Below are 25,739 nucleotides of genomic sequence, written 5' to 3'. Positions count from 1 at the left end.
TAAACAAGGTAAGGCAACCTTAACCTATGCAAAGCTAGTAGGGCACCAATTCACCAACCGGATAACTAAGCTACCTACACAAGCTAAGAGAGATAAAAAACAAAGTAAAGCCTAGCAAGGTAGAGCTAAGTTATGATCTCTAAGTCAAGCACATGAGTAAATTGCATGAAGGAAAATGCTTGAATAAAAGGAAATGGACAAGAGACAACCGGATTTTTCCCGTGGTATCGATGTGTTGGCACACACCCCTAATCCACGTTGTGACACTCTCAAAGAGTCTTGTCACCTCCCAAGTCACCGAGACGAGGGCGCTCACTAAGAGTCTCCGTTCACCATCCCGGCGTGGTGGAGATCAAGCCACGTACAATCTTCTTCTCCGGGCTCCCACAAGCCTTGGCAAGCTCCGCGAGAAAACACCTCCGATCACCAAGATCGCCTAGGTGATGCCAATCACCAAGAGTAACAAGCTAAGGCCTTCACTTGAGCAAGAACCGATCACCAAGAACGGAATGCACACTAGCCTTCTCTCTACTCAAGTCCTTAATCTTGCTTCTTGATTGATTGAAGCACAAGTATGTGAATGATGAAGCTCAAGGTGGCTCTTGACTATGGTATAAGTGTTTGGATGTTGCCTGGTGTCAAGAGTGGGCGAAATGACCCATTGGAGGGGTATATATAGGCAGCTCACACAAATAGAGCCGTTGGAGAAAAGCTGCCAGAAAACTGCGTAGCGCCGGTTAATCCGACGTACCCCCCCATTGTCATCGTCGGTTTTAACCGGTGAATGTAAACTGCCTCTTCTGAAACTAGCCGTTACAACTGGGGCAGATTAACCGACGTAGCATCGGTTTAACCGGTGAGTGTAGTTGTCCACTGAACCACTGAAAAAATCAAGTCTCTGGACAACTGCACCGACGTTAACTCAAACCTATCGTCGGTTTAACCGGTGGAGTAAAACTTTTTGAATTCCTCTGAAAAAACCATCTCACTGGTCAATTGCACCGACGTCTTGATTCAAACAGCGTCGGTTAATCCGGTGAATAGAACTTGAATTCCCTGGAAAACCAACTCTGGACCTAATGCACCGACGTTAATTCAAATACGTCGGTTAACGGGTGTATTGAATTTGTCCAGACTCTGCTGACTTCGTTTAACCGACGTATAGGAAAATTGAGAGCGTCGGTTAAAACCGGTGTATAGACTTTTTCTGATTTTGTCTTTTCTGATTTGAGGTCTTGAAGTGAAATCCAAATATTCTTGAGATATAGTTTGAGAACCACTTATTTGAACTTCTAGAAACCTGAGTGACCATAGTGTGCACTCCATTTTCAAATGACCATGTCCATGCTCAAGTTACTAAGCCTTAACACCTCTTAATAGTGCGATCATACAAAACTAATAAAACCTATACTAACCTAAGTGTCCTTCTCAACCTTGTGACACTTAGGACTAGAAAGATCCTTAGCCTTGACATATATAAGTTGAAAACCGAGATCGCCTTTTAGAATAACCGAAATTGAGGGGCCTCTTTGACATATGACCAAATGAGCGATAATGATCTATTAAGCTGCACAAACTCATTAGTCACAATAATGGTTGTCATTAATCACCGAAACATACCTTGAGGGCCTAGATGCTTACAAAGTTGTCTCTGTGCAGTCACGTTTCAATCTTATGCTAGTTCTTGTCGCATAGAATTAGTTGCACAGAGGCAACACCCTGCTTCTTTTGTCTAGTAGATCTGATCTATTATGGTTTGCTCTTATTCTTAAGAGTTGGCGTAATATCTGCTAGGTTAGGCCTTGCAAACGGATTAGATGATCCGGTGGTGTAATAGATGCTCTATCTTAGCCTTGATAGGGATTGTTCCGGGAATCGGCTCTTGCTAGTTCTTAGGCCTCTGTTTTGGGTTTTGGTTTAGTTATCTATTACGTTCATTAGGCCCAGTCACGTGTAGGATGTTCCGATCTAGCAGTGAAGCTTTTACCTTCATGGATTAGATTAATTAGATGGAGGCAATGGAACAACAAGTGGAGGCTGTGCCAAAGACATCAGCGACAATGAAGAAGGTGTGGCTGCCCAAACAAATTGTTTCAACATCGACTTGAGCAAAACATGGCCGATAGTTGTTTATCGCCTTTAGTACAAAAAATATCCGATGTTTGTTAATCATCGCCCTTAGACAATTTTGGCTCAGAAGAATGTTTTTTGGCAAGCAAGCTTTACCAAAAAACAGAGGGGCATATACTGACAGTCGAAATTGGCACCAATCGGTCTGACCGGTCTGATCAAGCGGTCTGACCGGTTGAGGCAATGTGGCCTGCTCGGCAGGGACCGACCGGTCTGACCGGTCCAGGTAGAGTCCGAGTACAACTAGAGTTTTTCATAGATTTAGATTTGTAAACAGGATTTTTTGCCGGATAAGTCCACTCCACCCTATAAATATAAAGGGTCACGGCCGATTAGAGGATCCAATCGATCAAAAAACATATCAATACATTACCTTTCTTTATGTTTATTGTCTCTATTTTTATCTCCAAATCTTAGCTCCTTCCAACTCTTTTTTGTTGTTCTTCCTTCGTCTCCGCGACGTCTAAAGGCGTTCTAGGTGGCCTGCCGATCATAGAACAACCCTACGCGCGATTGTCCTGACGGGGTCCCTCCCGGGCGAGCATTTGTCGGATTTCGCCGTTCTGCACCGGCGAACCGATCTGACCTGTTACCCCTGCCGGTCTGAGCATCGACGCTGCAATTGTGCCATCGCTCACCGCACGCTCAAATACATTCGTGTGTTTGTTCTAGATTGGCGCCAACACCAACACCTCGACGTGCCGGTCAGATACATCAGATGCTGCCTGTCATGCTGGTGATCGGTGGAGCCGGGAGCCAACGGGCCACGCCATCCCCCCCCCCCCCCCCCCGCTGTCCACGCGGACAACCGGCGTCGCGGCAACCGTCGTGGGCTCTAGCTGGATGGGGCCCCGGGGACAGTAACTTAACATGTCTATAATTGGGGGCCCACTGCACGCTCGCCCAACGGCGCCGCGCCTCGCGTGAATTTGCGCGTTGGTGGGCCTCGGATCACAGAACATGGGCCTGAGCATCAAAACTACGGCCTGGCCTGTGAATCTGTGATCGGAGAGACCGGATCCTCCTCGGGTGTGATTGGTAGCCTGCATATCTCTCGACCTGGCTAGCATATAAACCAGGCCAACATAAGCCTGTATCTAGGAAGACAATAGCGTCATGTTTGGTTGGCCACATAGAGTTAAGCTTGACTTCGCTCTTATGTGATTGGTTTCTTGTATTGAGGCCGGATATGCTTCCGTCAGTGGCACAAGCAAGCATGCGGAGCCAGGCGCTTGGTCAGCGGGAACGCAAGCCAGCCTGCATTGCTGGAGACGCTCGCGAATCGCGTTTAGAGCTAAGTATTGTGGCGGGCGAACAACGGGCTGAATCACCGGTAGCAGAGAGAGAAAAGGAGAGAGAATGTCGAACGGGCGTCTCGCAAAACGCCGGGTGGAAGCGGGCGAACTGTGATGCCATTGACTGCATGCGCTGCAGAGCTCCTTTCATTGGCCCGCATGCGGCTGCATGTGCTGGAGCGCAGCTCCCGATGCTGCTACCTGCCACGGTGGAGTTTTATTTCGCCGGTGAGCCGGCGGAATCATTGCCCTTGCTCTTACAGCAATGCAGGTTGGAGGGGCCGTTTTGCACTGTCGGGATCAGGCTTAGGGTCTATACACCCTACTAAATATGGCTGGAGCCCATTAGGTAAGCCTGGCTAGAGTCCTATGCATGCTACCCTCGTGAATTCTGGAAGCCAGCCAGCCCCGAGCGACCGACACCGACGCGGAGTCGTGGTCCAACCCGGCTGGCGGGGCTGGGCTAACCTTAACCACCAAGGCACGCCGCGACCCGCCCCTCCCTCAAATCATAAATACCCTCCCATCGCGACGCCAAGGCTCAGATCAGATTCCGATCACCCGTGTTCCGCCCCCAATCTCCTCGTGTTCGCCCGTGTCGCTGTTTCCAGGGACGCCTCCGGCTCGTCGCTCCACAGAGATCTCCGCCTCCCACAAGGTATCGACCCAGTTCCTTGCTCCTTGCTCCGATCCCCATCTGGTAGAGATGCTGCTCCGATCGATGCGATTTCTGCGGTCTGAACCGGATCTAGCCTATGGTTTCTCGAGTGACTCAGTTATTTGCGATTTGTGATTTGCTTATTCATCGCGCCTCATCATTTATGCCTGGAGAAATCGAGGATTCGTATGCGGCGTCGGCGCTACTGGTTGATTTTAGAATTTAGATTAGGTCAGCGCGTTCTTGGTGCCGTTCGGTGCCTATCGAGTAGGTTTTTTTTTTATTCATGTACAAATTACTTGCGAATCCGGTCCAATACTCGTACCTTGACATGCTTTTTGCCTGTGATTCTAGCAAATAAGTGGTCCTGGTATCGTGACATGCTTTTGGTACAATCTTAATAGCGTATTGGGACAAGTAGATGTAGTGCTATATGTTGTGTAGATCTGTGATACTTTTATCTGTTTCCACTGGGTCTATAAGTGCTTCTGAGAATCATGGAAGATGAGACTAGTTTGATCATGGAGTTTATTGTGACTAGGAATACATGATTTGGTATATTTTGATCAGATCATTTTATTTGTGAACGGAATCGTTATATGCCAATGAAGCTAGTTGAGGGAATAATGCAATATGATTTTGTATTTTATAAAATCTTAAGACTGCTGTTATTCATTAATGCTTCCAGAGACATCATAATCCATGAGTTCTATCTAAATTTAGTCTAGCCCTCTCGATGAGACTAGTTTGTTGCCTCGCATTCCGTCATCACTAGGAAGAACAAAACTTATTGTGCTGTGTACTTTTGACATTTCTGTCTTATTTCCATCCTTTGTTGGATCATGTTAGTCTGTTCGATCAAATCCTGTTGTAGTTACTTTGCCCTGTATGGAGCATATGGACTTTTGTGATGTTGCATTTCAATATGCTCAAATACAAATCATATCATATCTCTACATAAACTCTTGTTTGCAAGCTTTCTGATATTATTCTATTTGTCTGACACAGATGCAGATCTTTGTTAAGACCCTGACTGGCAAGACCATCACTCTTGAGGTCGAGAGCTCAGACACCATTGACAATGTCAAAGCCAAGATCCAGGACAAGGAGGGGCATCCCCCCGGACCAGCAGAGGCTCATTTTCGCTGGGAAGCAGCTAGAGGATGGTCGCACCCTGGCTGACTACAACATCCAAAAGGAGTCTACTCTCCACCTTGTCCTGCGTCTGAGGGGTGGCATGCAGATTTTTGTGAAGACTCTCACTGGGAAGACCGTCACTCTCGAGGTCGAGAGCTCCGACACCATCGACAATGTCAAGGCCAAGATTCAGGATAAGGAGGGCATCCCCCCGGACCAGCAGAGGCTCATCTTTGCTGGCAAGCAGCTTGAGGATGGTCATACGCTAGCTGACTATAACATCCAGAAGGAGTCCACCCTCCACCTTGTCCTGCGTCTGAGGGGTGGCATGCAGATATTTGTGAAGACCCTCACCGGGAAGACCATAACTCTTGAGGTTGAGAGCTCCGACACCATCGACAATGTCAAGGCAAAGATTCAGGACAAAGAGGGAATCCCACCTGATCAGCAGAGGCTCATCTTTGCCGGAAAGCAACTTGAGGATGGGCGCACTCTGGCTGACTACAATATCCAGAAGGAATCTACTCTTCACTTGGTCCTCCGCCTCCGAGGAGGGATGCAGATCTTTGTAAAGACACTTACTGGGAAGACAATCACGCTGGAGGTCGAGAGCTCTGACACAATTGACAATGTTAAGGCCAAGATCCAGGACAAGGAGGGCATCCCACCAGACCAGCAGCGACTTATCTTTGCTGGGAAGCAGCTTGAGGATGGGCGCACATTGGCGGACTACAATATTCAGAAGGAATCTACACTTCATCTTGTCCTGCGTCTCAGGGGAGGGATGCAGATCTTTGTCAAGACATTGACTGGCAAGACAATCACCCTGGAGGTGGAGAGCTCCGACACCATTGATAATGTGAAGGCCAAAATCCAGGACAAGGAGGGAATTCCTCCAGATCAGCAGAGGCTTATCTTTGCCGGGAAGCAGCTGGAGGATGGACGTACCTTGGCAGATTACAACATCCAGAAGGAATCCACTCTTCATCTGGTCCTGCGGCTCCGTGGTGGCCTTGTTAACTAAGGGATCAAGCGGGAGTGCCCTGCTGTGGAGTTGATGTGGTTGGAACTTGTAGTTGTGATACCCTAGTACCTCGTAGTATTCTGTGTTTGGTCGTGTAAACTCTGCTATTACTTTCGCTTGGTCATGTAAACTCTGCTATTACTTTCGCATTCGTACTCAGTATTCCCAGTTTCTGTGTTCATTGATTGCAGTTTTTTTCTTCCCCTGGCAACAATAGTTGCTTTTGTGCTCATTTTTGTCTAGATCCAGAAGCTAGAGGTAGTGTGTAGTATTCAACATGAATGCATTAGCTTGCCTGATCAATGTGTTTGTGCTGCTAGTAAGTTCTCCAAGTATCTGATGTTTGGAAGTAGTCATTTAGGATATTCGTTTGCTTCAGTTTGTGCTTGCTCGATCAGCTTTCGACTATGATGTTTGTGGCACGGTCTGGCGGGGCATATTTATCATTCACTTTTACTGTTCGGATTGTGCTTGGGTTTAACGTTTAACGTGTGAATTACTAAAAAAAAACGTTTAACGTGTGAATATCACTGCCCATTTGAACGCGGGCTACAGTTCAGTAGTGGTAGTATATGACTTATGGAGTAATGTGGGGCTGGAGAGTTGCTAGCATGAAAACATGACTGCAAAGCATGACTTAAATGGAGCTTGAAAACTGCACTAGCTTGAAAACTTAACTGCCAAACATACTTGTAGCGGGTTGGCTAGTCTAGCACTGTAGCGCTGCAACTTCTGGCCACTTGATATTTAGGGAAGCTGTGAATCACAGCCTGTGATACCCAACCTAGCTGCCATGCCAACAAGAGAACAGGGGAGAAGAATGTGAAGGCGTACCAAATATCGGCTTTGGTACCCGCTGGCCAGCAGGTACAGCTCGCCTTGCTGCATCTGCGCCCTGCCTTCAGCCTACCGCTACCAGTGTATCCGTCCAAATACCATGTCAGGCGGCAGCCACACTAGCAGAACATTCAGTGCTCCTGAACTTGCATTGGAATCGAGCTTTTATCCATCCACACCAGACGGAACTTTTCTTTGCGTCAAGGGCGAACCCAAATCCCCAGTGCGCAACTTGAATCAACTTGTTGCAAGACCAATCGGACAGCTTGGATTTATCTACGCGTTCCGTTTCGTCTTGCTCCTTGTGTAGGTCAAGGCCCAATCTGAAAGCAAGCGCGCTCGCTGCCTGCGAAGTCCTCCCCTCCAAATTTGTGGCTTCATTGCCAGCAGCTGTAAGTTACATGCTGCGCCAGTGGAAGAGCGAGGCAACGGAGACAGCGACGCTTGTTTGCAAAGCCTGCTGAACGGGGAACCCGATTCAAGGCGGCGTCCATTGAGCATCCACCCGTCGTCGTTTTGGGGGTGTTCGATCGGGTGTTGGTTGTTCAGTTACTAATCACACTTAGCTTCACTAGTCTGACCCAATTTAGCCCGGGCCTTGGGTTGCATGCGTTTCCTATTTCCCCTCGTTTCCGGCTGCCGGAACCGCCGCTGGCGGCGGTGATGTCCATACAAACCCCACCGCATGCTCCCAGGCACGAATTTTGTCCGTCAATCTAGGCAGGAACGAGTCAACCCCCGTCCTTGCTGGTCGTCGTAGGAACCAACCATTCGAGCGTCGGGACGCCGTGTCTCTTCTTCGGAGGTCGATGTGCGCGTACGTAGCCCCGTTTGGTCGCACTCGCACTCGCACCAGAATACAGCTAGCGAAAACTTGTAACCAGTTTCCGGAAACTTACTCGCAAGTAGAAGCCTACTAGCACTACGTTTTCAGATCTTCTCCATCGATCCTAGCTTAGTATTACTTTGTTTTATTCATGTCACAATTGCTAGCTTCACCGGAAGGCTTTGTGCTCGGCGGAGTCGGAGATTTATTTTGCAGGGATCCTTGGAGACCATATTCTTGCGAACAGCCGTGATACAAAAAAAAAAAAACACCACGAGCTACCTTCTCGATCCTACCGAAGGACTCACGTGGACGCGGTCAGAGACTGAGAGCCAACAAACCGAGCCCTAGTACACGCGATTAGCACAAGAACAACTCAGACAAACCGGATATGAAAAGCTTGATCAGCCAATCCTCGGGAGCCTCGCACCCCCCCGCATCTCGGGAACGACGTCCCCGTCCACCCAGGCCTGCGTCCACCGGTCTGGATCCAGGCTGCGGCGCCGTGCTGCTCCGGCGGCGGGGCATGCAAGTCGCGCTCAGATTCCTCCGGAAAACAGGCGGCAAAACCGCCCAATGCAAGAGAGAACACGCCAGCGAGCAGGTTGCTTTCGCCCCGCCGGTAGGCCGTAGCTGGTGTGGCCCGGGTGATCACATGGCCCGTGTGACAGCGGCTCAGTCCTCCTGCAGTTACTGCAGAGGATTTGTTTCCGCCGTAGCTGAGCCTTCCCGTCGCCGACTACCGCGGCCTCGCGGTCGCGATCTAGCGACCAATACCTTGGAGCTAGCTAGCCGCTAGCCGGCCGTGTGACGCGACGCGGACGGCGACGGGCGGCGGCAATGCCGCGCCCGTGCGGTCCTATCACGGAGGCCGAACACGCCGCACCGCAGCGGCGCCGGTGCGTTCACTCGTCAAGAACTCGCGCACTATGCATTCACATGGAGCAAAGCGATCTGCAGCGTCGCCATGGCTGTGGCTGGCTGCTACCGTGGCGACAATCTTGGGATCCGGCCATCCGGGTAGTCAGCAAAAGGTTGGCACGGGCGCAGGGCGATCAGATTCCGGCCGGATTCCATCGGGTTTCCTTCGACAAAATACTCCTCCTTTTATCGCGTCATAAAAGGCAGCCACGTGACGCGGCGCCAATTAAATTACACAGTGATAACTCGGCACCGCCGTGCTCGAAGAATCGATATATACGCTCCCACGCGCGCGCGCCTCACTCACAGGTCACAAGCCGCGCGGCGCGGAAAGATCTTCCTCGCGCTCGCGCTCAAAAGCGCAGCGACACGCGCGGGCAGCTGGGCCGCCGGCATTATTCAATCCGCCCACGCGCGATGGGTGAGATCGGCGCGGACGACCGCGGCCTGGCGGCGCCCGGCAAGGAGGAGGAGGGCGTCGCCGCCGGCGGCGAGGAGGAGGAGGAGGAGTCGCCGATCGAGCAGGTGCGGCTGACGGTGCCGCCGACCGACGACCCGTCGCTGCCGGTGTGGACGTTCCGGATGTGGAGCATCGGGCTGCTGTCGTGCGCGCTCATGAGCTTCCTCAACCAGTTCTTCACCTACCGGACGGAGCCCCTCATCGTGACGCAGGTCACGGTGCAGGTGGCGTCGCTGCCCGTGGGCCACTTCATGGCCCGGGTGCTGCCGCGCACCAGGCGCCGGGCGCCCGCGCTGCTCGGCGGCGGCGAGTGGAGCCTCAACCCGGGGCCCTTCAACATGAAGGAGCACGTGCTCATCTCCATCTTCGCCAACGCCGGCTTCGCCTTCGGCGGCGGCAACGCCTACGCCGTCGGCATCATCGACATCATCCGCGCCTTCTACCACCGCCACATCTCATTCCACACCGCCTGGCTCCTCGTCATCACCACGCAGGTACCCAGCTAGCTAGCTTCGGCGAGGTTTCTTTCATCGTTACTGTTCTTGCCGCCAACTAACTGTGCCGTCAACTTGCTTGTTCGTGGAATTTCTTGCTCTTGCTTCATCAATGGCTGCTTCAATTCAAGGTGCTCGGATACGGGTGGGCGGGGCTGATGCGCAAGTACGTGGTGGAACCCGCGCACATGTGGTGGCCGAGCACGCTCGTCCAGGTCTCCCTCTTCCGGTGAGCGCCAGTTTTACTGCCACACTACTTACTCCGCTTCAGTAAAACCAAGCTGGTGCTGTGCTTCCTTTCTGTGATCTTGCCTTCGGTTTTCTAAATGTTCTTTTCCTCAATTACCGCGTTCTTCAGTTTGGTCAGATTTTGGTTGCCGTTTGCGTTTGGATTTTCGGAGGCCGGCGAGACTATCGCGTTCGTTGGTTCTTTAAATTTTACTGCTCTTCACCTCGGGTTGGTCGTTTGGTTTGGTTTGGTTTCTCCTACAGGTACAGCCACGCCAGCTCGCGTGCGTCTGTACTCTGTAGCTTTGCATAGAGCATCTAGTAGTACATGTACAACTTTTAAGTCACTTTCTGACTTTTTTTTTTGCCAACAAGGAGTTAAAATATAGAGAGAGCTGAGAACTATGGGCGCATAGTAAACTGACAAAACTTGCGATGGAATCCAAACCTAGGTGTTTGGTTTAGCGATCTTTGACACATTCATGTGAGCTTACCAATCTTTGACAGCATATAGGAGGATGGATGACATGTTGGCATGTTGCCGTTCTTCTTTCCTGGAGACAAGCGTTACATGGGGTTGTCACGAAAGCGTTGTTTTGACGTAGGGGAATCTAATCTGGCTTTCCGATGACATTAACAAGACAAAAACAAAGTTAAACGGATAAAATTTTAAAGAGGAAGAATCTTGAGAGCATCATGATGCATGAGTTGGACGATCTCTTTCTCTTCACACGATAGATGGTCCTCTCGACCTCTCAGCAACTGACTCAAGAATGGATGGGCTTTAGTACCCCACCACGAACATGGTAGTGTGCAGGCACTGGATTGAGTGATGGATTACGGATTGGCCGCTGATGGGTGCCTGATGGGATCCTCAATAATTGCAGAGAAAATTTCAGCTTAGGAATCTGTGTCCCCACACGCACCAAGGACAAGGTTGTTCGGTCCAAAAAAGAAGCGGACGGAGTTTTGTTTTCAGACATGCATTGCTTGCAAAACTTTTTTCTTTTCGTATCAACTCTGGTATCAGTAGGCGTTATCCAGGCCGAATGATATGGAGGTACATGGTTGAGGTTGTGAGGTTGATTTTCTTTAGAAAAGAAAGCTAGGACTAGCTAGTGCGGGTGGGGAAGATTTTGCCCTTAGGTACTCGTCGCAAGATCTTTTGACGAGCGCACAAGAGAAAAGAGTGGCCCAGCTTTTGTGTTATACCTGTGCAGCGGTGACAGGTCATCGATCTGTACTGCAAACCTGCAATTTTACCTGCACTTCAAAGAGAGTAGAGTATTGTTTGCCCTTGCATATCAGCAGCTCAGTGTCCTTTTGGGCCGACTACACCTGTTATTGCTCTTTGCTAATCCCATCACAGTTCGTACTAGTTTTCTTGACTAGCTCCACCTATAACTGAACTAACCAAGGCACTATTATCTAGACACTAGGTGATACTGAATGTCTGAATCTTGTCAACCTGTATTGCAGTGCAGCTCGTTAGAGGTTTGTCCGTTGTTATTTGATACCTCTTACCTGAAAGATCAGCATCTCTTTTCTATCAGAACGCGAGATCCCAAAGCGATATAGCCCATGATTGCGGTGGCGTCACTCTGACGGCCCCGCTTCGTCGTCCCGGCATCACGAGTCCCGTTCGCGACGTTGTTTCCCCTGCATCGCTAGATTTTTTAGGGGGGGGGGGGACGAAGAATTTTTATTCCACAGATCCCGGCAAGCCGGTGATGTTAGAGGTTTGTCCGTTGTTATTTGATACCTCTTACCTGAAAGATCAGCATCTCTTTTCTATCAGAACGCGAGATCCCAAAGCGATATAGCCCATGATTGCGGTGGCATCACTCTGACGGCCCCGCTTCGTCGTCCCGGCATCACGAGTCCCGTTCGCGACGTTGTTTCCCCTGCATCGCTAGATTTTTTTAGGGGGGGGGGACGAAGAATTTTTATTCCACAGATCCCGGCAAGCCGGTGATGGAAGGGTGCAAGGCACCAACAAGGTTTAAGGCCCTCGGCCGAGTTACAAGAAATTTGGGAGAGACTAGAGACAATATGAACAACAGAGATACACAAAGAAGGAGAAGAACACAACTCACTAGCAAATCAAAGGCTAGCTAAGACCGAAGCTGACGACAAGCCACCGATCATCTGCTAGCACCACCACCGAAACAGCATGCTTGCCGGAGTCATTGGGATCATTGCATCCACACCACCTCTTGTATCTACACCGCTCCGCTCTCACCCTCCATCTGAGGGACCGCCCTGCGGAGTGGGGACTAAAGGAGGTGCAGACCGCGCAAGCAACAACTCGCCGGAGAACGACGACCTTCCTTGGGAATGATGGTGACACCTGCGGCACATCCGAGCTCCACGTACTACCATCCGACGCCATCCAAGGGGAGGAAGCCTTGAAGGGGAATGACGGAAGAGGTGGAAACGCCACTCGGCATTAGATTTGATGGAACCACCAGGAAGAGCGCCGACGAAGCAGAGGCACCGGAAGAGGATACTAGTCGAGCCACAGCAACCGCCTGCAGCTAGAGCAAGCAAACCAAGAGGAGTAGCGAGTACGAAGACCCCTGAAAACTGCCAACCCGCTGCAAGATCTTCAAAGACGGTGCCCACAGCTAGGACACGACATCAGGGATGCCGCCACCGCCCGTCCGGTAGAACCGGAGCAAGGGTTTTCACCCGAAGATCAAGCGAGAAGGAGCAAGACGGCGCCTCCAGGGAGGATTGCGGCGCCAAAGGCATCGCCGCCGTCAGCCCGAGAGCGAGCAAGGCTTTCGCCAAGAACTCCTTCACGCCGAGATGCGAGAGCAATGGAACAGGGGGCTTCAGAACCATCTACCTCACCAGCACCGGGGATTCGGGAGGCCTGCTTGGCCCGCCACATGGGGTCGTCCGGCCGCCGCGGACACAGGACAGGCTGTGCAAGCTGCCGCACGGGAGGAGGCTGCCGTCACGGACCACCTCCATAGCCACTCGTCGCCCGATGCGCGGGCCGTTGCCGCGCCGCAGCACCCCATGTGGACCCGGATCCTGGCGCGAAGCATGGGGCCGCCGCCGCCGGTTCAGGCTGCACGCTCGCAGCCGCTCTGCCGCAGCGGGGGAGCCTGGACGCCTGCGGCCGTCGCCGCGGGGAGGCAACCGCCAGATCCGGGGCAGGAGGCGCGAGATCCGGCCAACGAGGGCCCGGATCTGCCCGCCGGCCACCGGAGTTGAGGGAGAAGTGGAGAGGAGGTGAGGGGTGGAGATGCGGAGAGGAGAGGGGTTGTGGGGACTGCGGACGTAGCTCACTTGAGCGCCGCCGCTGCCGCCGCCCGCCGGAGAGCGGCGGCGGCCGGAGGGGAGGCAGGAGGGGGCGGCGGGGAGGGGAGCGGTGGTCGCCTCGCGAGGGAGACGACGCGGAGGTTTCTCCTTTCTTCGCCCCGATTTGTTTTTCAATATGTCTTCCCTGCATCGCTAGATGATAAAGAGGATGTCTCTCTTACCAATTTGGCAGCTAGTTTATTGATACTCAGACTCAGCTAGCGCCCATCTATACAGAAACAACAACTTGTTGCACTGTGTGGCTAGCTGAGCCTCTGAACCTGGTTATCTTCACCTCCCTGTATCCAGACGCTAGACCGAACGATCAAGTCTCCGTGGAATATACAGAAGAAAAGCCAAGCTATAGCCTTGAGTCGCCCGATGGGCTGCTCCGTTTGTGCCATGGGGGCCGGTCCAAGTCCAGGAGAACGGAACGGGTGGGGACAGCGACGCCCGGGTCGGCGCTTCTCTGCCAGTTCTAGACGAAGACGAACTCGCTTGGTGTTTCCTAGTCACTGAACCAGTTGAACGAATGTGAACGGTTGAACGAATGAACACGCCCGCGGCCCGCCCACACCCCGCGCATGGCTGCGAGTCTGCGAGGCCTGACTGCTCGCGCCGTCGCGCGTGGTCCGGGCGCGCGTCCAAGTGGCCCTGAAAAGTCGGGCGCGCCAGCAATCCTTGCACATGCTCGCACACTTGCGTTCCTGGCCATGCGTGTTAGGCTTGGGGCTTGGGGCTTGGGCTTGGATGTTTGCATACGCGCTCTGAAAGAGACGCCGCGTGTTACTGACAACAGATAAGAAACATGCATTGTATTGTATTCTGGTATAGCTAAACAGGATTTGAAATGTGATCCTCGCAGTGCCGACCTGCCATTCCGCACTGCGGTTGCTTAACGAGGTGATCAGCTATGCTATGTAGTATTGGGTTGCACCCACTGTTTGATGGGAGAAAGAAATCTGAAGATTTGCTCTAAGGTTCTGTATCCAAATTTCTGCACTGCTTCTACGGCTGCAGTATATACATTTGGTCTGGTAAAACTGCGGGTGGGTTAGTCCGAGTCCGAGCATGCCATTCAGGACTAGTATCTTGTTTACATAAGCAAACTTGTGAATCAAATACGATGAATTGGTTGCCTCAAACCACGAGGCAACCGTGGTTAGCAATCAACAATCATCGCAACAATTGGTTGCCTCAAAATGAAACATAATTGATTTGTTAGCACGATGATACAGTCTGATTCAAGACCAGCTATAGTTACAGCACCCGCTGCATATTTTCATGTTTCAGCTGTAGAAATGCTACTAACAACAGCTCTGATCATGTCCTCAATGTTGAAACAGGGCACTGCACGAGAAGGACGATGCTGCCGCCGCAGGTTCGCGCCAGATCTCCCGCTCCAAGTTCTTCGTGGTGGCGCTTGCGTGCAGCTTCGCATGGTACGCCGTTCCAGGCTACCTCTTCCCGGCACTGACATCCATCTCATGGGTGTGCTGGGTGTTCTCCAAGTCCGTGACGGCGCAGCAGCTGGGGTCGGGCATGAGGGGCCTTGGCCTCGGCGCCTTCACACTCGACTGGTCCACGGTCTCCTCCTTCCTCTTCAGTCCCCTCATCTCGCCCTTCTTCGCCATCGTCAACATCTTCTTTGGCTATGTGTTCTTCGTCTACCTGATCATGCCGATAGCATACTGGGGGTTCAACCTGTACAACGCCAAGACATTCCCCATCTTCTCCTCGCACCTGTTCATGTCAAACGGCACCAAGTACGACATCCCTTCAATTGTCAACAGTCAGTTTCAGCTTGATAAGGATGCGTACAATGAGCGTGGCAAAGTCAACCTCAGCATATTCTTCGCACTTACTTATGGGTTCAGCTTCGCCACCATTGCAGCCACCATAACGCATGTCGGGCTCTTCTATGGAAAGTATGACATCTCAACTTAGTACATGGGAAACAAACACATGCTCTGATTGCGTGTGGCTTCCGAACTGAAATGCATGTTTTTTCTCTAAGACGGGACATACCTATGTGCAGGGAAATCTGCCGCCGCTTCAAAGCATCTCAGAATGAGAAGCCTGACATCCACACAAAGTTGATGAAGAAGTATGATGACATCCCTGCGTGGTGGTTCTACTCGCTGATGGCGCTTTCCGTTACAGTGTCCCTCCTCCTCTGCACTGTACTGAAGCGTGAGGTCCAGCTCCCTTGGTGGGGCCTTATCTTCGCGTGTGGCATGGCATTCATCTTCACCCTTCCCATCAGCATCATCACTGCGACAACCAACCAGGCAAGTAGCAGATTAGCATGTTCAGATGTTTTCTACAAAATAAAAATAAAAATGAGAGATGCTTCAGATATTGTCTTGCATTGTGATCATTTACTTAAAAAAGTTGACAGACCCTCCAAAATGCATTGTGCAGACACCTGGTCTGAATGTGATCACTGAGTATGTCATGGGACTAATTATGCCGGGCTATCCTATTGCGAACGTCTGCTTCAAGGTTTATGGCTACATGAGCATGTCACAGGCTGTTGCTTTCCTCTCAGACTTCAAGCTTGGCCACTATATGAAGATCCCTCCCAAGTCCATGTTCCTTGTTCAGGTAATAAATGGAAGTCCCTAATGCATTGTTCTTGCAAGTAAATTGGTGACATGTATAAAAAACAAAAGGTACTAACCTTCAGGTTCTGTATTTGCTTAGTTTGTTGGTACTATCGTGGCTGGCACGGTTAACATTGGGACGGCATGGTGGCTGCTCGGCTCCATCAAGGACATCTGCTCAGATTCACTCCCACCAGACAGCCCATGGACATGCCCTGGTGACCGTGTGTTCTTCGATGCATCAGTGATCTGGGGCCTTGTTGGTCCGATGCGCATCTTTGGGTCAGCTGGGAATTACAGCGTCCTCAACTGGTTTTTCCTCATTGGCGCAGCAGGCCCAGTTATTGTATACGCTCTCCACAGGATGTTCCCCAACCAGAGGTGGATACCATTGATCAATCTGCCAGTACTCCTTGGTGCAACGGCCTTCATGCCCCCAGCAACGCCTGTGAACTATAACTCATGGCTGTTCATTGGCACCATCTTCAATTTCTTTGTGTTCCGGTACCGGAAGAAGTGGTGGACAAGGTACAACTACATTCTCTCTGCTGCGCTTGACGCTGGAGTTGCATTCATGGGGGTGGTGCTGTACTTCTCACTGACAATGGAGAAGAAAAGCATCGATTGGTGGGGCACAGCTGGAGAACACTGTCCCCTAGCCTCGTGCCCTACAGCTAAAGGGGTGGACTTGGGTCCCGATAGTGTCTGCCCAGTGTTCTAAGTTTGGATCTATAGGTACAGCTGCAAGATTAGTTGATCAATTCAAGTCATGTTGGGCCGTAAATTTGTGCTGTGTAAACATCATAGCCTGTATACTTATAGTCGATTTCACAGAAGGAAAGATCTAAACAACTGCCAACAACAGTGGTGTTAGTGTAACATGTTTGTCATTTGGGCAATGCAAATGCATGCTAGTTCCTGAATGCTAAAAATTTGCTCATCCCTCCAAAACCATGTACCTGTAAGAGAAGAACAATTTCACATAAGGAAAGATCTAAACAACTGCCAATATTAATGGTTTTAGTGTAACATGTTTGTCATTTGGGCAATGCAAAGGCATGGTAGGTCTTGAATGCTAAAAATTTACTCATGCATGGGACATGCCCTCCAAAACCATGCAGTATCAGTTTATATGATGACAGCGGATTTACACAGCGGAAAAATGGTTTGCAACAACAATATATATGTTCTGCAGGGTACACAGAGAAATTACTAGGGAAATGATACTGATTTAGGGCATTCATCTACGCAAAGGTGAACCATGCCTACAATAGTGCCCTCTGGGTTCTGGCCTCATCCCCTACTGCTAAAGGCATGCTACGTTCTAGGCTAGGAGTCTAACAGACCAAGAAATGGCTGCAATATCAGTTATGAACTTATTCTCCATTCCAGTTATGTTAGCGCCACAAATGATGTAAGGCATCAATCATTTGGATAGCACAAAGTCATGCTACTGATGCCAATACCTGGATGCTACAATTTTACTCAATCCTTGCACCAAAAACCATGCATAAGAATCTCAAATTTACGAAGGGCACCACCAAATATTCAATAATTCAAGTGACAGCACATTCACAGCTGAAAAACTTCATTTCGATTTGCAAGTTAGAGTACATACGTTCTGCAGTCTGCATAATAGTCCGCATAGAGAAACAAGCCCACATATGGTACCTTACTCGAACATACGACACCAATCTAGCCATTTATCGGCACGGAGAACAACAAAATTTCACAATTGGGACTATAAAAAGGAAGCTGAGAGATGCGATACCCATGGGGATTGGGAACAGCGACTCGCGAGACTCTTCGTTCCGCTCTACGGGAGGCGGCCGCGGTTGAGGAGGCCGAGTGTGTGGCGCGCGGCGTCGAGTAGGTCCCTGATGTTGTGGAGCGACCTCTCCTCGGCGCCGAAGAGGAAGATGGCGCGGCACTCCGCCTTCTTCGCCATCCGCGCCGCGTACCCCAGCGGCAGCTCCGGCGAGTTCAGCGCCCGCAGGATCTGCCTGTACAGCGACAGCACCACCGGCCGGTTCCGCGCCAGATCCTCCGCCGTCGCCCAGATCAGCCCGCTGCCACCGCCTCCCTTCGCCATCCTTCCGCCGCCGTGTTTGCCTCGCCGCACCACTGGAAACGAGAGGGTTTGGGTTGGGAATTGGTAGCCGTCGGGGGAAGAAGACTAGAGCGAGGCGCCACGCTATTGGGCCCACAACCCACTATATCTTCGTGGGGAGTAAATGGGCTTGATAGTCCATGACAGCCCAGGGGTTTGTGGTCCCACAAGTCGCCACGTCATAGTTCTCCAGGTTTAGGCACCGCACCACCGGCATCAGATCAGCCTTGTGCTCCTACGAAACCGCCACCAAAATGCGCGCGCGACGGTTCCATTTCTGCCGCCCCATTTCGTTCCCGTTCCCAGACGGAGGGCGAGGCCGTTGGGATCGCATCCGCGGAGGTGAGCACTCAGATTTTGAAATTCCTTCCGTTTGCGATTAAGCGTGTTTCTTATTTTCCCTGAGCAACTATGCTAGGTTATTTCACAGATGTATTTGGGGATCTTGATTAGGATTAGCTTGGTTGCAGATTGATGCCTGATAGATTGTGCTATAGGGTCTCTTGTTCGTGGTTGTCTGAATCTTGTTCATCGTTCTGGTTTGCGAATGCCTAGAATTTCGAAGCCTGTCCGTTTGTAGATTCAGACATTTCAGATTTCCTACCAAAGGCAACACAACGTTCTCTTTGATTTATTTAAATCATGTGTTATTGCTTCAAGTGGTACTGTTCAGATGCCCTTCGCCAAAGTGGATGCTTGCAATTTCTGTAAAGAAACATTTGTAGTCATTTCCGCACCCCCGCCCCCAAAAAAAATGCTTAGCAACTTCATATTGAGATCGAGATACTTTATCTGGGCAAGGAATGGATTGTGTTTTCTGCGTTCCTCCCGTTCACTAGCTGTGCCAACCATTAATTTACAATCAAACTGCTGATTATTCTTTTCGTTTCATTTTTTTTTTGAAGGCAAGCATGACTGGCACAATAAAGGTCCACAATGTCTCGCTTAATGCATCAGAGCAAGATATTAGCGAGTTCTTTTCTTTCTCTGGTGACATAGTATACGTCGAACTGCAAAGGTTAGTGCCGTATGATCTCCATGATATCATTTGTACAAAACACGCATTATTTAACCAAGAATGCTTTGTAGTTGTGATGAGCGGTCACAGTTTGCCTACATCACGTTTGGAGATAATCAAGGAGCAGAGAGGGCTATGCTTCTTACGGTATTGGACTATTGGTTCTTCCATTAGTTAACAGTCTTTGCTACAAACTACTGACGATTATGCTGATCCTAATACGCTTTAACTGTTGAATAAGTAGTGGGAATTACATAATGATTTTGTTGACAGAAAGATAGCTACACCAATGCTTTTCTTTTTCTAGCTTTTGAGTCCTATATTCGATATGAACATACAGCCTGCGTATATGGTTTCTGCCATGAAACTGCGATGCCATGTGTAGTGTGTTTATGTTGTCATTGGTCGCTAAGTATGAGTTTTTCCATCTTTCCTTGGATTTCCCTTTTGTGCCATAATATCTTTTCCTGTATTAATAATAAACTTTGTGACTTCGTACACTGTTTCTCTATCATGCAAATATGTGCTTTTGTGCAGGGTGCGACGATAGCAGATATGGCTGTCATCATCACACCAGCCACTGATTACAAGCTGCCGACATCTGTTTTAGCTGATTTAGAGGTAGAACCATGCCATAATAAAATCTCCCATTAGCAAATTACTTTCAGCAATCTCAAACTCCTAATACTGCTTCCGCATTATCAGTCAAAAAATGCTGGTGGCATGGAATCTGCCCTTCGGAAGGCAGAGGATATTGTCGGTTCTATGCTAGCCAAAGGATTTGTTCTTGGCATGGATGCTGTTGAAAAGGCGAAGGCTTTTGATGAAAAGCATCAGCTCACATCGACTGCAACTGCCAAAGTCGCTTCCCTTGACAAAACAATGGGCCTAAAAGCCAGAAATTCAACACCAGTACCATAGTTGTGAATGAGAAAATGAAGGAAATGGATGAGAAATACCAGGTTGCAGAGAAGACGAAGTCAGCAATAGCTGCTGCTGAACAGACCGTCTCAACTGCCAGTTCTGCTATCATGAGCAACAGGTATGTCCTTACAGGGGCAGCATGGGTAACTGGTGCCTACAACAAGGTTGCAACCACGGCAACTGATGTTGGCGCTAAGGCAAAGGAAAGGATGGTGGCCGAGCAGGAGGGAGAGCATCGAGACCGTGAACTCGATAGGACTCATTTGCCTGAAAGCTCCGAAGCGGATGAGCAAGAGTGCAGGCTTCAGGAAGGCACTGGAAATCTAGGAAGTCCTGAAACAACTCAGCAGGAGAGCAAGCACCAAGAGGGTGAACGTCAAATGAGTAACGTGCCAGGCAACACTGAAACGGTTAAAGACCAGCCCAAAAATCAGGAGGGTGAAATCGCAGTGGCCCATGTGCAAGAAAACACTGATATAGTTGAGAAGGAGCCTAACCACAATGAGACTGAACTATGCAAGTCCAATATTCCAGACAGCCTTCTGATGGCTGAACAAACTGAGCAGGAGCACAAGCAACCGAGTGGTGAGTTTGCCAAGACCCACGTCCCTGGAAGCCCTGTCACTATTCCAGTCACCATGGCCACTATTGACGGAAATTCTAGCAACAGTCCCAAGAAGCCTGAATCTGCCCAGGGATTTCTGTAATATACATACGATTAGAGTGACAACAATAGTTTCTTTCAGTTCTTGCTATTGGATCTGCTATCCTACAGGCTTAATTGTTTTCAGGCAATGTTAGTTTTCCTTCAGCTTTTGATGTTGGATTTGCCATCCTTTAGTGTTGTTTTTAGGCAATGATAGTTTCATTTAGCTCTTAGCTGTTGAATGTGTCATCCTTCAATGATGTTTTCAGACATAATGGAGGTGATAATTTTGTACTAACAATCAATTGGTGTTCTTTGGGTATTATTATCGTGAAGCTGCAACTTGAGTTGTCTTCTAAAGTCTTTTCTTTGGTGATGAATTGTTTTAGCATCTGTGCTGGGACTATGCCAGTACCTGTCCATTTCAACCTTGTTCTGAGGCTGATTCAACTTTGGGATCTTGCTAAAAAGGGGCATTTTGTATGCAAAACATGTCTCAGCTGGAAGGTTGTGAATTTGGACCATTATCCACTGCTTGAAGTGTGGGCAATGCTAGGTTCGTTGGACCATCACCCTCCATCAAGCAGGACCTTACATTGGACATGATAGTTGTGCCATGTGGTCACAAATATCAGCCATGGTGTCACCATATTATCCCAACTCCAAGGGCCCCCTTATCTTCACGTTATACCATCTCTTCATGTCTTGTTTCTGTGATGTGTGTTATCCTTAATTATCTTGTTAAGACAACTCTGATGATAAGGAAAATGCTGATAGTTAGAATTACCACCAAGGAAAGAAACCAGTGGCATGAAGCCCAATGCTTTCTTACAGGCTTATTACTGCTGGACAAGTACAGCTTTAGATGCTGCTCCATATATGAGCGCAAGATACATTGCAATATCGGATTCAAAATGGAAAACACTCCACGAACACGCATCTGATAATTGCTAAGAGGTCTATAGCATCATCTTCAACCTCCGGCTCCCAGATCTCACTCCTTCGCGGCCGGCGAAGCTCGACATATCTTGAAACGAACAGAAAGCGAAATCGCAAACCATACATCAGACGAGCAAATCATCACGCGCGCGGAGGCGCGGCGAGGAAGGGGGAGGGGGGAAACGTACCGGAGGCGGAGGGGTCGCGCGAGCAGAGGAAGAGCAGGAGGAAGCAGAGGAAGGTGAGCAGCGGGATGAGGTGGATGACCCTCTCCTCCCTCGCCGGCCGCGCCCTGTCGGCCTTGGAGTGCGAGGCCGACTCGTCCCCGGTGGCCGCCATTGCCTGCGCCGCCGCGTTGCCGGCGCCGTCCTGCTGCTGCTGCTGCCTCGGCGAGCTCGCTGACGCTGACGCTGAGAGGCTGAGCTGCCTGTGCATTTTTGTTGGCGCGCGCTGGTGCGGGGTGGCCCGAAGCTTTCCGCCAGTGCGGTTGGGGGCAGGCGCGCTTAAATGCGGGCGAAAGGGATTGGAGCGGGCGCTTTGTTTGGTTTGGTTTGAACTGCAAGCAAAGGGAGGGAGGGGGCACGCAAATATCTCGCAGGTGAGGTGGTGGATGGGGGGTCAGCTGAAGCCGAACCGCGCCAAACTAACCAACCAAAAGCTGGGCAGCCATGGTTCACTGGTTCGGTTCGTACCTCTCACGACTCAGCGAGCAGCGGCTTGGCATGGAGGTGCTTGCGCGAGTGCGCGACCGCTCCTGCGGGATGTGCACATGCAGGCCTTCTGTTCCCGCTGCTGCCACGACAGTCCACCACTGGAGATGGCCGTGTGCGCCGTCGTCCCCGTCGGCGTGGACGCCGCCGGCAGCCAGCTAGTCTTGTAGACGCGCTACCCGGCGCCGGACGGGGAACCGATCGAGGCCGAGGGCCACCTCATCATCAGCCGCATCGTCCAGCACGGGCATATGCGGTCACCGCCACCACACCTGTGGCCGTGACCTCATTCGTCCGCCCGCCGCGTCGAGGAGCGCGGCGGCCGGCACTACGTCCGCTGCAGGGGCGACGAGAAGTGGCACGCCGACCTTGAGAGCATCATGAGCATGCTAGGTGATCCTGTGGTGGGCGAGGACTATGGCGACCTGCTGCCCTCGCTGTCGCTGAGAAGGGAGCCGGACACATGCGTGCAGTGCGGCGGCCCGGTGCCGACCCCGGTCTGGGCGCGGTGCTCACTGGCGTGTTGATGACGGATCGAATCGAACTACCCCGACTACGGGGCGGGGCCGCTATTAGGCGAGCATTCGCCGCAACTTCTACTGGCGAACGAAATCTGGAAACACTTGGCAACGCACGTGCGTACAAATTAGCTAGCAGCGCTTGTTTTAGCTTCCACATTCCCCTGTCAAGCTTCTTTAAATTGTTTTTGTGCGTCCGTACGAATGAGATGGCTAGCAACGATACTTTCAACTCAGCACAAAAGTGATTTTAGCGCCCTTTTTTCTTCTCATTTCGGGATAGCGGGTGAGGAGGGTAGAGTACACGGGCGGGGAGTTTATTTCTACATCTATATGAAGGCAAAAGCAGCGTAGAGAAAATATCATGCCCATCCATATAATTAAATGGAAACCTAACGGATAGGAAATCGTAGCTCAGTGCATGATCTATAATATTCTTTTACACCAGAAATGCAAAAAAAAAACTTTGGAAAAGATCATCAGCCATGTGCAGGATATGTAATATTCAAATTACATGCTTAAGATCTTTCTAATTATAGTTTAGAAATACACATAGATTCTTTGTATTCTCAAGTTTCAAGCTACAATACAAAACTTCAATATTGAATATGAAAAGCTTTTAGCATACTTAACCAGAACTTTCTATATCCTATATTTCAATTCAACCATTCAAAGATCCATACAGAACATTTAAAAACTTTCAAACCTTGTACACAGAACTGTTCCTTATACCTAACTATGATTTCATACATTCAAAACATCACATTTGATTACTAAAAACTTTTCAAACCATGTGTACATAACTTTTTCTAAACTTACAACATGGAGATGACAACTTTCTATTTGTAGTTTAGGAGTAAAAATTTTTTAAGAAGTTCACCATAAAGAGTTGCATATTCAAAATAATTTATTATTGAACTAAAAAACTTTATCCCTTATTAAATCTTCTTATATCTACATATCTTAACTTTGTACAATGTACTAAAAATATTTCCAATCATATATTGAAAAAGTTTTTGCATTCTCAACTTTTTTATGAAACAAACTTTGGAACCGAGTAAACTACATCCTTCTCGATCCATTTGAAAATGATAACACAGTAGATACTTGTTCCATTGTAAATCATCTACAATAATAATATAGAACATAATTAGTATTAATATTTATGAAAAAAGAGATATAACAATATATGGAAATTATAACTCTCTGTATTCTTGCAAACTTACAAATTACATATTCAAAACTCATAATGGAATTATGGAAAACTTTTGCCTCACATGTCCAAAACTTTATATGTCCTATTCAACTCACATATTCTAAACTTCATACTCAAATATCACAAACATACAAAAGAATCATGTATACTGAACTTTCTACATCCATTTATTTCAAATATTTAAAACTTCATACTCGGATTTCAAAAACTTTTGAATCATGTGCATTATTCTTTCTGCATTCCATCTTTCAATTCACATATTGAAAACTTCACAATTGACTTCCAGATACTCTCAGATCATGTATACAAAATTTTATAGATCTCTAACTTTCAATTCATATATTTTAAATATCATATATCCGAATTCCAAAAACTTCAAAATCACTTTATATGGTGTACTTACAAAATAACTTCAATGCAAGATCTGAGACTCAAGAAGTCAATTATTGAATAAATTATACACTAGTATGAAAAGTGTTGAAGCGTCCCCTCTAAAGAGGTGACTTAAATGTGATACAAATATCAGTTCCAGGAGGCTGATAACACATTTATTATATCAGATGGTACATCACCGTACAACTCTACACGATGGTGGGCAAAGGAGTGTCACTGTCGCGAGAACAAGAACTACAAACCAAACGTAAAAGCTAACTATATAGAGGTCATCATAGTCTTACGCCATGCGAAACTTCCTGCGGGTGACCCTAATCCACAGGCAAAGTTGGGTGCAAAATGAAACCCCCTACTCAACGTCCTCGGGAAGGAGCTCTGGATCTTCCTCTGTAAATATTAAGCAAGGGTGAGTACTCAGCAAGTTCAACCACACCCACGGAGGGGGTATAAACAGAATATATGCACAGGATAAATCAAGGATAAGATTAAAATTTAATTTGCGAAAAGCTAATTTTTATGTATTGGTTTATTTTGAAAGAAAAGAGTTTTCAGAGTAATTATTTTGTACCGAGTAACACGTAGGATTGATCCACGCAGGATCCAGGTTTATAAGTTGCTGACTAAGAATTTCGCCCCGACTAGCCTACTGACCATCACAACCGTGCAGGCATGCAGCACAGCAGACGTATACGCTTGTACTGCTTAAAAAAAGTTAAGCTCCTGATTAATAATTTTCTTGGCTTTTAATACTTCTTGCGCACTTTACGCATCTCATCTCACTTGTCGCATTTTTCTTGCTGGAACATTGTCGAGGTACACTCCCGTCACGGGGGTAAGTGTGCATGTTTTGGTCAGAATGCTAGCCGTACGTTCAAAACTTCCAGGGGTACAGGCTGTATATATACACGATGAGAATATATTCCACCAAATACTAAAGGAAGCAAAACTGTGGATCATAAGGAATCTACGGTTTATAAGATGTAGTTTATCCAAACATAGTTCGTCAGAATTGGGGGAGAGATTTGGATGGATTTCGGATAGAATTTGGGAAGTTTGGGGAAGAACTCGGGAGAAGTGCTGAAGAGAAGAGGTGTGGTTGGGTTCAGAGTTTTTTTTTTTGAAGCTTCTCATCTGGATACAGTTGTAGTATCTGTTCATATATGTACTCACACGCACGTCTCACTCACACCACACATGTACAAATAAACCTACAACTACACTCAGATACGAAGACCGCGTCCTTCTTGAGATCACCGGAATCTTCTGACTCCGTAGGCAACGGACACGTCACATTCTCATTGTGGGTCCATGCGTGGGCCCGTCACATTCTCATTGTG

General features: G+C 49.0%; 3 protein-coding genes and 2 pseudogenes across 5 annotated transcripts; 3 read left to right on the top strand and 2 right to left on the bottom strand.

The window, feature by feature from the left end:
• The first annotated feature begins 5,091 nt into the window (after positions 1–5,091).
• LOC120713511 lies at positions 5,092–6,425 on the top strand (annotated as a pseudogene). The gene has a single exon (XR_005691211.1). The product of XR_005691211.1 is annotated as a polyubiquitin-like (transcript).
• Positions 6,426–9,136: 2,711 nt separating this feature from the next.
• Positions 9,137–16,957, top strand: LOC120713468 (oligopeptide transporter 4-like). The gene is made up of 6 exons (XM_039999427.1): positions 9,137–9,782; positions 9,914–10,011; positions 14,669–15,250; positions 15,361–15,613; positions 15,747–15,929; positions 16,029–16,957. The coding sequence occupies exons 1-6, from the start codon at positions 9,246–9,248 to the stop codon at positions 16,647–16,649; spliced, it is 2,274 nt and encodes a 757-aa protein (XP_039855361.1). The 5' UTR covers positions 9,137–9,245; the 3' UTR covers positions 16,650–16,957.
• Positions 14,511–18,106, bottom strand: LOC120713497. Of its 2 annotated transcripts, XR_005691210.1 has the most exons (5): positions 17,700–18,106; positions 16,006–16,887; positions 15,351–15,596; positions 15,188–15,241; positions 14,511–15,065 (listed from the first exon to the last, which is right to left on the bottom strand). XR_005691210.1 is itself a non-coding variant. In XM_039999450.1 (2 exons), the coding sequence occupies exon 1, from the start codon at positions 18,018–18,020 to the stop codon at positions 17,745–17,747; it is 276 nt and encodes a 91-aa protein (XP_039855384.1). In that variant the 5' UTR covers positions 18,021–18,078; the 3' UTR covers positions 16,682–16,887; positions 17,700–17,744. The 2 variants fall into 2 exon arrangements, 1 of the variants encoding a protein (XP_039855384.1); XM_039999450.1 differs by lacking the exons at positions 14,511–15,065; positions 15,188–15,241; positions 15,351–15,596 and having other exon boundaries at positions 16,682–16,887; positions 17,700–18,078.
• Positions 18,107–18,248: 142 nt separating this feature from the next.
• Positions 18,249–20,968, top strand: LOC120713478 (annotated as a pseudogene).
• A 414-nt stretch (positions 20,969–21,382) lies between these two features.
• LOC120713487 lies at positions 21,383–22,120 on the bottom strand. Its single transcript, XM_039999441.1, has 2 exons — positions 21,754–22,120; positions 21,383–21,653 (listed from the first exon to the last, which is right to left on the bottom strand). Exons 1-2 carry the CDS (start codon positions 21,998–22,000, stop codon positions 21,586–21,588), a joined length of 315 nt encoding a protein of 104 aa, XP_039855375.1. The 5' UTR covers positions 22,001–22,120; the 3' UTR covers positions 21,383–21,585.
• Between the last annotated feature and the right edge of the window lie 3,619 nt (positions 22,121–25,739).

This window comes from Panicum virgatum, chromosome 1K (genome assembly GCF_016808335.1).
Source record: "Panicum virgatum strain AP13 chromosome 1K, P.virgatum_v5, whole genome shotgun sequence".
Classification (NCBI taxonomy): Eukaryota; Viridiplantae; Streptophyta; class Magnoliopsida; order Poales; family Poaceae; genus Panicum; species Panicum virgatum.
Note: the sequence above shows the minus strand (reverse complement) of the source record. Positions and strands in the feature narration are given on the sequence as shown.